This window comes from Terrapene carolina, unplaced genomic scaffold (genome assembly GCF_002925995.2).
Source record: "Terrapene carolina triunguis isolate 2854851 unplaced genomic scaffold, T_m_triunguis-2.0 Scaffold69, whole genome shotgun sequence".
In the NCBI taxonomy this organism is placed as follows: domain Eukaryota; kingdom Metazoa; phylum Chordata; order Testudines; family Emydidae; genus Terrapene; species Terrapene triunguis.
Window position 1 is genome coordinate 60460040 of NW_020664420.1, and position 13611 is coordinate 60473650.

The 13611-nt window shown below is 41.7% G+C and overlaps 1 protein-coding gene across 8 annotated transcripts in view; it reads right to left on the minus strand.

The window, feature by feature from the left end:
• The window catches only part of PJA2 (praja ring finger ubiquitin ligase 2), an 86893-nt gene that overhangs the window by 29367 nt on the left and 43915 nt on the right, over positions 1-13611 (minus strand). For 7 of the 8 annotated variants that reach the window (XM_024196945.2, XM_024196943.3, XM_024196948.2 and 4 more), the window contains one exon: positions 4765-4950. The exons of the other annotated variant lie outside the window; for it this stretch is intronic. In XM_024196945.2, coding sequence (XP_024052713.1) covers positions 4765-4950 — 186 coding nt within the window. The remainder of the gene's footprint in view (positions 1-4764; positions 4951-13611) is intronic. 8 annotated transcript variants of the gene reach the window in all.

The following is a 13611-nucleotide window of genomic DNA, read 5'->3' on the forward strand; positions in this document are numbered from 1 at the left end:
CTAGCTCAATTGAAAGAAGCACCTTTTTGCTTAGTTTAGAGAACACCTAAATTCTTGCTCACTTTTTAAAAAGAATTATAAGTTTTCAATTAATTTTTCATTAAAAGGGACCCCAAGATTAAATTTGATAAATTACTAGATACATACCTGAGAATAAAGTTGAATATATTGACATCACCCACGTTACTGTTCTTTCAGGTAAGATAGTCTTGAATAGAGTTTAAAGAAATTTAATTAAAAAGTCAGTGTTTGGCTCTATATTGAACACTTTGCCAGTCAATGAGGGTCAAGGTCTGTAATTGCCATTAATGCGCATTTGAAGGTGCTTCTGTAATGGAAAATTGAGGTTATGGGCCTCCAGGAGTCCCCATCCCCAGAAATCAGAAATAAGCCTGATTCCTTGCAAGAAGATAGAAGGAACCCTTCTATCTGCAGCAGAGGACAGATAGCAGGAGACAACTCAACTGCTGCCATTGTTGTGCCTCTCCTGGAATCTCGGCAACTATCAGAGGTGCATGAATAGGACTCAGTAAGCTACATTACTGGGGTAGGGTCAGGAAGATACTCTAATATTGCCATGATGGGCTCAATACAAGTACCTGAATAGGAGAGAACAGACACCAACAAAACCCCTGAGATGTCACCTGCCTATAGTCTCCTTCTCTACACTGGGCACAAACTCCTCTCATATACTACAGTGATGATGGCAATATAAGAACTTATAAAGAAATGAACAAGTTACATCATGAGGAAAGGGCCAGCTCTGCCCAGGATAATCATCTGTGATCTGATTTTCCCCATTCCCTCTCTCCTGTTGCATTCAGGGTTATCCTGGCTTCTCGCTGCAATCTAGTGGTCCCTTTGAACTGTAGAAGGCAGAGTGAGACAAAACAGCTTCTCCCACCTCAGCTATATGCCCTCTCAAAAGGGTGGTGGTGCTAAATCCATGTCTGACAGGAGCAGGGATAGGCAAGGAATGCTAGGTAAATACAGCCCACACCTCTGCTCACCATATACTATACTTCAAACACGCTGCCCCACTGCAGTGAAAAACTGGGGTAACCATGTTTGTAGCAGAAGAGAGAGCGCAGTTCATGTTCAAATTCATGCATCTGGTAGGCTGCAGATCTCCCTAATCTCCTTGCAGAGGCTATAACATTCTGACAGAGTTGTTAGTGCCCAGGGAGATGTCTGGCAAGAGGGCAGAAGAGAAATATTGATGCAGGTGCCCACTCCCTTTTCCCCTCATTATTCAGTATATTTTGCGTACGCTGTCTCCCAGCAATACAGGGTTTCAAGTATTTGGGAGTGTAAACCTGCCCTCTGCTGTCCTTCAATTACTGCTCACAGACCTATATGGCCTTCCCCTACAGGGGCAGTAGGTGCGCTTTCTCCCGCTGCAATTAGGTGATTATAGGGGCCCTGCAATCCCATGGTTTGCCTTTTTTTATTTTTTTATTTTTATTTTTTTAAAGTGGCAGCCATACTTTTTTCTGTGTGCTGCAGATCAGGGAATTATTGAAGGTAACTACCCTGTAAAGACTGTACTGTATACTGTCTTTAGAATATATGATCTTCACTTCTGACACACACTGCAAGAGTCACAGCTTCTTGGCTATGTAATACAGAATTGCGTGATTTCTGAAGAGAATGCAGAAATCTCTTTTTCAATTGTTTTACGGTTCAGACAGAAAGGATAAAAGCCCTTATGTCTATATTTTTATTCCAATTTAGAAAAAATCCAGCATATGAAGTGGATGAATCACACTAAATCTCGGCAGTTGTTTGCAACAGGTTATTACCCCTGCGCCAATGCTAGTTAAGCAACACTTTTATTCATTCACCAAGTGTGAAGGCAGAGGCCTTGAAGAGACCACCACTAATAATAGGACTATGGGTATTGTGTGGCTGTTGTACACAACACTGTTGACCAACATGACAAGCCACAGACACTACTTTGATGAAAAGCAAAATTCAGGTGGTAAATTTACCATGCCAGAGTGCTTGCACTGTGCTGGCCACAAGCGATCTTTTGCAACACAGCAATGGGACTCTAGTGCTTGTCAGACAGGAAAGCTATTCTAAAAAGATTGGGTATATTCACATGATTATTCTATTTCACATAGCAAATACAGAAAAAAATGTATTACCTAGGGTATTATAAGATTATAATTCAATCAGTTTGTTGATGCCACCGACCTCAAGAGTGCAATTTGAATGTCTTGAATTACAGAAAAAACCTCCAGAGAAAGACTTGTGCAGCCTTTTAGTCAATAAGGTAATTGAATGCACACTACAGTGAATGTCCAAGGTAAAATTACCTAGTTTTTCTTAATCCATTTCCTTCTGCATTACATAGTCAATGACTTTTCTAGTACGGGCCTCGAATGCTTACTGATCTTCCAACTATGACAACCCAAAGAACGCCCATGGCACATTGGGAAGACACAAAGTCTGGCCAAAAATATAGAATGTTAAGTTAAAAGAAAAAAAACCAGTAAATGCTCAAATTTTGTTTCAGTTTTCGATCCAGATTTAACATATTTTAGACAAATACACAAGAAATGCCCTGCCCTGCATAGAACACAAAAGATAGTTTCACTGTCATTCATGAGATATTTGTGTTTTTAATCAAAAAAACTCCTCCTCCCCCTGCCCGGGCCACCAATAACCCCTAAGAGAAAAATCACAGCTTTATTTAAGAGATTGTATATTATAGACTCCTTCTTAATCCAAATATCCACCTTAGGGTACACTTCCCTTGCAACTTTCAAATCTCATACACTTTAAGTTCTTGATTAATAGAAAACATCCTGTAGCACCATTAAGGGATTAAAATAAAATAACTAAGTAGTATTAAAGTGGATTTATGTTCCTAATCTGATACAGTATTTCTGCTATTTACTTCCTCTTTCTGGATTTAGAGCCAGTATTTATTAGTACCAAATATCCCTTTATTGCCTACATCCCACTCTGCTCTAATCTCTCCAAATTGCCTCACAGAGTGTTACACCTCTACCCCGATATAACGCTGTCCTCGGGAGCCAAAAAATCTTACCGCCTTATAGGTGAAACTGCGTTATATCGAACTTGCTTTGATCCGCCGGAGTGCGCAGTCCCGCCCCCCGGGAGCGCTGCTTTACCGCGTTATATCCGAATTCATGTTATATCAGGTCATGTTATATCGGGGTAGGGGTGTACTCTCTGTTTTTCAAGTTTTACAATTTATTTTTTGTCAGTAAATTTGAGCAGATTTGAATTTACACTAGAAAAAACACTCAAAGACTAATTAATAGGCAAATTCCTGCACAGCAACCTGGACACAGAGTCATACAAGGGATCTCCCACAGGAACAAAACAGACCCCATATGCCTGAAGACTTCTCCAGACACAAATGAAATTTCTAGAATACAGAATTACCTCTTACTTCAATTGCACATGCTTAACTATTGTGACAGAAACAGCTTTGCAGATCAGTTTGAGAAGTGTTGATTTAGTAAATTATTCACCACACTATTATTGTCACTAATATAGCAGCACTATATAAGCATACCAATTATTTTTAAAAAAAGAGTATCAAGATCAACATTTTCAAACATCAGTGCCTATATTTGGTCACCTATAGCCATTTAAATCATCTAAATTATTATTTTTTGAAGTGTTGAACACTTGCAATCCTCAAAGACTGAAATCAGGCCATTCTGATTTAGATTCCTACAAACAGATATAAGTAACCAAATTTAGGCACTCATTCAAAATTCTTGACATATATTATTATTTAACAGACTAAAAAGAGTAATGGAAAGCCACACACTTTCACCCAAAAATATACACTGAATAACCTTTCAAATGTGTAATCTCCCAGGGCGAGTGATTTATCGGACAGGTGAATAAAAATGTCAGGTTCTCCCACCATCAATGTTGCAAAGGCAGAAAAGATCTTGTGTTTGGACTGGTAAGTTTTTAACAGTATTTTTGCAAAGCTGTGCTAATTCATTACACCTGAAATTTATAAAGGCCAGAACAGAGATACCCTAATGGTAGTGATTTCCTTAGGCAAGAAGGATCTGAGAGTGTGGAAGAGCAGAAAAACCAGGAGTGACTACTGTCGCTCAAGGCAGAACTCTCTAGTCAATTAAGAAATAATAATGACTGGTTCAGAGGAGAGTTCTCAGCTGGAAGCCTCCACAGTTTGCTTTGAAGAACAAAGTTGCAACAGTTATTGACACATATGACTGAATAAACAAAGAACTGATGATGGCAAATTCCATGACCAGAAGAGGAAGAGCAACCAGGTAAAGAGAAGAATTGGACAGAAAACCATGGAAGTAGATTTGTAGGAGAAGGTATCTGAAAAGCAGTAAATATATGCAAAGAAGAGTGTTCATTACAATGAATTTGGACAAAGATAATACAGAATCCACTCTCACTGTTTTAGTCTAGTAAGTCTCTTTTGTTGCTTGTGCAATTATCAGTATTTCTCAATAGCATTACAGTATTACTATAGCTATCATTCAGAAGTCAAGAATTACCAACAGTGGGTCTGTATGAAACACCAGAGTTATTTCCTATTCTAAATATAGGCAAATACTGCATTCTTTCTGATACAACCATAGTAACTGCTGGTAAATTAAGTTTTATTTAAAATGGCAACAATTAAATATACTGTTGGGTACACAGCATGTTATTAATTCTCACTTATTAGTAGAAATCACTTTCTGAAATACAAAAAAAAAAAAAAAAAAAAAAAAAAAAAAACCATACCCGCCTTGGAAACAGAAGTCTGTGTTTTCCTCTTCTAGGCCACTGCTGTTGCTCTGCACTTCAGGTTCACGTTCCTCCCTGCCTGGCAGAGTCTCCCAGCTTTCATCACTGGAGGATTGGTCTTTTTCTGTAGCAGCAAAATAGGAGGGCAAACATGCAGACCACTCCCCATCACTGCATTCAGAACTGCAATTTGAGACAAGCCAATGTTGTGTTTAAAGTATTGACAGGTTCAAAAAGAAATAAATAAATAAAAGCCAAAGTTAAAATCCATTATTAGCTATTTCACGAAAAAGGTAGAGAACTGTTTCTAAATATAAACAATATTTCTGAAATACATTCATTTTGTACCATTCATGTATCTTACCATTATGAATAAAAGCTGTTGCTTCTTTATAAAAAGGAGGATTTGTTTATCTTCTTATAACACTATGATTTTTAAAAACCACGTCCATATTATTTAGCACAATTTTTCATTTTTCCCTCCTCCATCCATGTTTGCAGAGTCCATGAAATACCTTCAAAATATTCACTCCAGATACTATATAAGAACCCTTTCTCTCGCTGCCCTGGGAAAAGAAAAGGATGGCAAGACCCTTGAGAGGAGCCAGAAGATACAAGTGAGTGGCAATGGCCTCATTTCCATGGCATGCAAGACTTCACACCTGGACATTGATCCTCCACTTCTAAACACTATTTGGTACTTTTAAAAATAATCTCTATATGTGAATGAGACATCTAAATTGAAGGAACAGGAGAAAAAACCTGAAGATTATTAGGTGCCTGGGTCTAAAACAGGGATTGGGCGAACTACGGCCTGGTGCCACATCAGGCCCTCCAGACGTTTTAATCCAGTCCTCCAGCTCCTGCCGGGGAGCAGGGTCTGGGGCTTGCCCCGCTCTGGGCTCCAGTCGTGGAGCAGAATAGGGGACTTGCCCCACTCCACGGGGCTCCCAGAAACAGTGGCATGTCCCCCCTCTGGCTCCTCCACATAGGGGCAGGGGGCTCCACATGCTGCCCCTGCCTCAAGAGCCACCCCCATATCTCCCATTGGGGAACTGCAGCCCATGGGAGCTGCAGAGGTGGCACCTTCAGCTAGGGCAGCGCGCAGAGCCTCCTGGCCACACCTCTTCATAGGAGCCAGGGGGGGCGCAGGCCACTGCTTCTGGGAGCTGCTTGAGGTAAGCGCCGCCCAGAGCCTGCATCCCTGACCTCCTCCTGCACCCCAACCCCCTGCCCCAGCCCTGATCCCCTCCTGCCCTCCGAACCCCTCGGTCCCATCCCAGCCCACCCTCCTGCATCCCAAATCCCTCATCCCCAGCCCCACCCCAGAGCCTGCACCCCAGCCGGAGCCCTCCCCCCTCGCACCCCAACACCCTGCCCCAGCCCAGAGCCCCCTCCCACACCCTGAACACCTCATTTCTGGCCCCACCCCAGAACCTGCATCCCCAGCCAGAGCCCTCACCCCCTCCCACACCCCAACCCCCAATTTCGTGAGCATTCATTGCCTGCCATAAAATTTCCATACCCAGATGTTGCCCTTGGGCCAAGAAGTTTGCCCACCCCGGTCTAAAAGAACCAATGGCAGAGACATTTTTCCTGAGAAAAGGGTAAAGATTGAGGAAGTTTAACTTTCACCCACAACATAGTGCAATAAAAGAGCACAGTAGATGATATCTGACTGGATGTTACTCTCATGGCTTATAGTAGCATTAAAATTGTAGAGGCATTAGCTGAATCTCCAGAAGTAGGATACGTAACTTGTCAAACAGCACCTTCTGTAAAGCAATTTGCATAGCTCTTGGATCTTTTGCCCCTGGGGACAGAGGACACCTGCCTAGATCGAAGCAAAGATAATGGAGTATGTCATTCAATAAAAAAAATCACAGGAAACTATAATGGGTAGGCAAGCAGAGAGTCTGTAATCTGATGGAGAAAATCTCTTCTTATTTAAGACACAGGCAGTCCTGGGACAGCTGCAGGTCAGGATTTGGTCTGCTAATCATTATGAAGTTGACATTTGAAATTTTACCTTCTTCCCACCATCAAACTTATTTGGGGAAATGAAGAATTAAGTTTCCTTCTAATAATACATACCCATGCTGACAGAATTTGCTGAAGAACATGTTTAACCAAATAGCACAGTACATTGGAAGCTATACATGATAAATGCAAGCTGAGGGAAAGATGTTGCAGGATCTGTAAATTTATTTATCCCCTATTCTCTCCCAAGAGACATCCACAGTTTTATATTGGCTCTGGACATGCATGCTGAAACTACATGGTAAATAAAAGCTATCTAGTAAGTGTCCAGTAAAGTTAGAAGTCCCTCGGGAATAGTCCCATAAATACATCTAACTGTCCATCTGATCTATGAATAGTTATTCCCCAGAGGAAATAGTTCCATAAAGCTGGAATGTCAATTCAAACTGTCTTCAAGAGTCACCAATAAAACAGCAGGTAGAAGTTCAACAATATCCCATTTGAAAAAGAAATTTGATAAGTCCACGAGAGAATGCTGTAAAGACAAGACAAGTTACATTAAAAATGAATAGATCAAGTTACCACGAGTGAAATCAGCTAATTATTCCCAAGCTTCCACAGTCAGTCATCTATATTCATCTTTTCACTGCATAATATAAATTATTTACCCTTTGTGTGTTAGTAGCATATAGCCAAAGCAATAGCACTGGTATTCCAAAGCTGAACAGTGACAAGGTTAAAGGCCCATCTACAGAACATAACGGAACAGTGCTTTCACCATGTTTAAGGACAACCTGATCCTGACACACACTCAGGAATCAGGCCTGCAGCAGAGCTAATCTCCACATAGCCCCATCAGTACAGCTGGCCTGCAGCAGCAGGCTGCCTGATTTGGCCACGCCATCTGACTGGCTGGAGGGGCCACCAGGCTGGCTCTTAAGTCAGCAGCAGCAGCAGCTGCAGGCTGGCTACTCAACACCCACCATCATGCCCACTCCTGTGTTACCTTGTTCCTGCTACTCCTGTCTGGCTCCCAGCCTTGCCTCTGTCCTGTCCCTGCCCTTCCTTGCCTCTTACCCTGCTCACTCCAGTTCCTGACCTTTAGCCTGACCATGGCTTTGACTTATTACTGTCTCCAGCTTGCCCCTCAGCTCTGGTATCCAGTTCCTAGCCTCTGGTTTAACCCTTGGCTTTGACTTTTACTACTGACTCTGGCTTGACCTTTGGATCTGGTATCTAGCTTCGGATCTCTGGCTTGATCCTTTACTCCAGCTTCTTTATACTGATTCTTGCTCTGGCCCTAGTCCTTGGTTCCTTACGACCGCTCTGATCACTAGGCCTGATGCGCACCCCGATACCTAGGTTAAACCACCCTCAGCCGTACCAGCTTACATACACCTTTACTTCTAGTATGTATGAGCCCTCCATCACGAAGGATTTTGAGTTATTTTTGAACTGTGTGCTTTACAGGGCTGTGACGTTGCTCTATATGATTTTATGAAAATATGCTAATGTAACTGGAATATGCTTCATGCAAAAGGTCTTGTAAGGTATCATTACAAAGCTTATAATCTACTGAGTGTGATCATCCTATTTGTATAAATGTACCACTCTTGTATCTGAAACTAGAAATATGAAATATAACTCTGGGGGCCTACTGTAATTATGCAAAGTGTGGGCCACTAATGGTGGTTTGGAATCTTGATGACTCCCATTAACCGGGACAATTGACTGCAGATGGCTCTGTTTTACCTGTAAGTCTTCCTGTATAGGTGTGTGCTGTGTGCTGGCAAGTGGGTAATGAAGTCTTACAGTGACATGTGATCATGTCACCTGAACCGGAATCCATCTTTAACCTAGTGCTTGTCCATTGGGGGGGGGGGGGAAAGAGGAAGGACCCAGAAGGACAAAGGATTCCCACCTTATGCAAAAAAGATATATAAATGGGTGGAACGGAACAAAGTGCAGAGCCATCATGAGAAATCCTCTAGCTACCACCTGAGCTGGAACAAGGGCTGTACCAGGGGAAAGGACTGTGCTAGACTAGGAAGGCATTCAGTCTGTAGAAGAGACTTATTGAAACATCTCTCAGGGTGAGATTTTTACCTGTACTCAGTTGTATTACTGTATTAGACTTAGATTTGCGTGCTTTATTTTATTTCACTTAGTAATTCACTTTGTTCTGTCTGTTACTACTTGGAACCACTTAAATCCTACTTTCTGTATTTAATAAAATCACTTTTTTCTTATTAATTAACCAGAGTATGTATTAATACCTGGGGAGGCAAACAGCTGTGCATATCTCTCTATCAGTGTTACAGAGGGCAAACAATTTATGAGTTTACCCTGTATAAGCTTTATACAGGGTAAAACGGATTTATTTGAGTTTAGACCCCATTGGGAGTTGGGCATCTGAGTGTTAAAGACAAGAACACTTCTGTAAGCTGCTTTCAGTTAAGTCTGCAGCTTTGGGGCAAGTAATTCAGACCCTGGGTCTGTGTTGGAGCAGACGGGCGTGTCTGGCTCAGCAAGACAGGGTGCTGGGGTCCCAAGCTGGCAGGGAAAGCAGGGGCAGAAGTAGTCTTGACACATTACTTGGCAGTTCCCAAGGGGGTTTCTGTGTTCAACCCGTCACAAGGGCTTTCTAGGATGACTCTGCTCATCTACCCATTCAGCCACATGAAAGATTCTGGCATGATCTCTTATAATAATATCCAGAGTCCAAATCCAAAGATTAAGGGCAAACAGCTGAGACCTAGCTAAGTTAGGGCACCAAGAAAAAGGTCACACCATTAAAAATAAAAAAATTTCATAGTAGTATCTCCCTGTATGGAGAAATCCACTTGGGGCAAAAAATGACTTAAGGTGGTAGAAACCCACTGTTTTAATGGGGAAATGTCAACTTGAAACAAAAGTTTGTATCCATTAGTGTCACAAGTTCAAGTTACTATAGCAAACACCAAACTCTCTTTCATGTGGTTTGTTTTACATGTTTCAACACTTTGCTCCAACATCTGAGATGTCAATTTTTAAGTCAGGGTCAATACTAGTGTCAATGCTAATACCAATCCAGCTTGGGCTTTGGTGCTACTTTCTCTGCAGAGATCTCTGGAGTCACTTGCTAACAGATGGAGGGCTGGAAGATGTGGGCTTGACTGTCAGAGGGATGTTCAAGCTTGGCTCTTCTGGATCCAGTCCCACTCTGAGATTGCTCCAGAAGATGGAGCTTCAGCCTTGCATCCCTCAACTTGCAGGTTCTTTCAGAAAATGAAAGGCAGCCAAAGCATGTGCTTTGATGCAACACTCTCCCAAGAACAGGCACGTGCAGTACCTGTCTTTCAGTGGAACTAGCTGACTACTAGCCTGCAAGTTTCAAGCCAACCATTCTCAGAGCCCATAAAAAAAGCTACGTATGGGAAAGTGGTTGTACAGGAGGGTCTGCAAGCAACTTCTGTTTGACAAATGCTAGAACAGACTAGGTAATATAGAATAAAGATAGCTCTGAGGCATTTCAGAGTGCTTGAAGAAGCATTAGAGAAATTTAGCCAGAGCTAAAGCCTAGTGAGTCAGCCATCAGATAGATTCTATCTTGCTGCCATGTACTGCGGCTCCCCTACCCTTTATGCCCTTGTATGGGAGCATGAGGCAGCAGAGGACACATGCACAGCCCTGACAGATGCTATTAAAAAACCTCTAGTTTTGTGTCCATGAGGCACATCTGTATCTAGAGTGGGATCTGCCCTAACACATAACAGAAGAAGAAGAAGAACTGTTACAGGTTATTCCCATCCTCCCTCATGTTAGTATTCCTCATAAGTCCACCCAAAGGCATTAAATAAAAGGCTTGACCTTTTGAATCCATTTACAAGGCCTTGAAGATTTCATTCTTTTGTTCAATCAGTACTTCTTGCAATATTTTAGTTACAAGAGTTTATGCAGACAATTTTTCATACTGTAAATCCCTCATAAGTGGTAAAAACGTGAACTGGTAAATGGGTCTGGCCAAGGAGCATAAAGTAGTAAAAAAATACAAGGCCAATTATATATCAAGAGAGAAGATTAGATCTGTGGTTAAATGCACTGAAAATTGGACCTCCAGAGATTTGATTTCTATTTCCAGCTCTGCCAAAGACTTATGTTATTTTGGCCATGCTGCTTAACTTCTTTGGGTAACATTTTCAAAAGCACTTAAGTCCCACTAACTTTTAATGGGACTTAAGTGGTTTTGAAAATGTTACCCGTAGTGACTCAATTCCTCAACTGCAAGATGAGGATAATACTTCCTTAACTTACAAGGTTTTATGAAACTAACTTAAATTAATTACAGTATATGCCCATGTATCCAAAACACTATTAGCCGAACCTTTGCATTATTTCAGATCCCTTCCTTGTCCCCCCGCATGAGAGATATGATGCAGAGGTCATGTATATCATGTTGGGGCACAAGGAAGGAATTTGGATAATCAAGAGCTTCAGATAATAGAGCAGAGCCACCCTCCCCCATCCCACCAGCACTGTGAAGAGGAGGATGAACCCCCGGCTGTGAGGAAAGTCATCCTGAGGCTAAATGGCTCCTGCAGCAGTGCAGGGAAGCCGGCCACTGAAGCCCTCTTGTCATAGGAGTGAATGGGGGTGTGACACCAGAGCTGCAGAGGGCTCCCTGCACTTCTGCAGTCAGTGACACCCAAACCGTGCAAGAACAAGCGGTTGTGGTTGTGGCAGAGCAGAGTCCTAGCCGGGGAGCTCTGCTCTGTTTCACCAGGACCAAAGCCTCCCCACCACACCCTTGCACCTACAGAGATAGGGTGTCACCTGTCTTATGGCAGTGCAAGGAGCCTTCTGCAGCCCACGGTCATGGGAATGAGCAAATGGTGCAGAGCAGAGACCCCCGGCGAGGATGATGATGACAAGTCCCCAGCTGTGGAGGAAGTCCACCCTGCTGCTGAATGGCTCCTGCCCTCTTGATTATCAGAACTCCTGATTATCAGAACTCCTGATTATCCAAAGAAAATCCATGTTATCCATGCTATTTGGATAATCAGAAGTATACCGTAGTGTTTATGAAATACGCAGCTATTAAAAGCAATGAATGTCTTTTTTTTAAAAATGTATAGGCTTTAGGATGTCATTCTTCAATATAAGGAGGAAAATAACTGTTTGGCTGATCATTTTTTTATGTTCTCTCCCTTTCCCACTTTGTCAGTTAGTACTTCATATCTGGTTAAGAAATCTCTAGTGGAAGCAACATGGTGATAACACAGCTATTTTAGAAATAGAATGATTTATCTTTTGTGGCAACCAGGAGCTATATACAGAGATGCTGACTGATGCCATCGCCTCCCAAAGATTAGAGTGACGGATCATCATCATCCAAAAGAGCAAAACCACAAGCAAAACTAAAGGAGAGAAGCTCCACATTGGCAGATATATAATATGAGGCTAGCTGATACATATGACAAAGCTGTCCTTTTCTCAATAAAGTAAAATCAGTCAAACCTAGTCAACTACCAGGGTGCATCAAGCAGTAGTAGATAAGCAGGGAGAAGATGAAGTTACTGCAAAAGAACTAAGTAAAAAACAATATTTTTAAAGAACAACAGAACACATGAAAGATAGCTTGCAGGATACTAAGACTACTTAGATTTTAAGCTCTTTGGGGCAGGGACTGTCTTTTTACAGTGGCTAGCATAACAGTGTCCTGATCCATGACTGGGGTGCCTCAATGGTCAATCAACAACAACAATAATAAATAATAGACTCCCAAGGGAACAATGCTGCACTGACCATAGATGCTTAGAGAATTAATTAACAGATGCTGAATAATGGCTTCAACTTGCAGCCCTCACTAAGGGTTCAGCTGTGCAACCCTTACTCACATTGACTAAGGGCTCACTTAGCGTCCTACTGATTTCAGTGGGACTCCTTGTGTGAATAAGTGCTCATCAACATATGAGTAGTACAACTGGGCCCTAAAAATAAATAAATAAAATATTTTCTCTGCCCAAAAGGCAGCCAGAAAATGGTTGTGGGAGCATGAATGTTGCCACAGATGTCCTTGGTCGTCAGTCACCTAGAGCTTGTCGCTCTTGAACCCTTGTTCACTATTATTTAAGGCACAACTGTTATCATAGAGAACGGTTACTAGCTACAACAGCTTGTAAAAGACAAAGGAAATTGGCAATGGGTAAAGAGGGAAATATATATTTATCTTGGAAGACATGAAAGTGAAACTTTGATGGAGAATATCATACAAGTCCCAAATATAACACCACCCAAAGGGAGTTCAAGAATTCCCTCACAGCAAAGGACCTTTAACTCCCTGACCAACCAGGCTGAAGTGTCTAAAAGAAATTACCAAATTACATAGGTGAATAATTAACAACTTGCCCCTTTTTCCTCTATCCCTACCAGTAAAAGTGATAGTCCTCAGTGGTAGCTAGGGTGCTCTGAACCTCTTAACACCCACACACCCCTTAGCCACTTATTTAGGGACCTAATTTAGGCACCTACGTTTGTAAACTTTGGTAGTAGTTTTCAAAAACTGCCTTGGGATTTTTAGGCTAGAAAGTGCTATATAAAACACGATTATGGATGGCCTGTGAACCTTAACTCTGTCTTTAAATTTAATACAATGAGGCAATGTTCCATTAATGTCGTTTTGGTAGTTAATATCTTTATAACAACAAAAAAATACAGCAACAAGTTGAAGGACTATTTTAAAAAGATTTTACAAAAACAACAAGGAGTCTGGTGGCACCTTAAAGACTAACAGATTTATTTGGGCATAAGCTTTCGTGTGTAAAAACCTCACTTCTTTGGATGCGTAGAGTGAAAGTTACAGATGCAGGCATTATATACTGACAC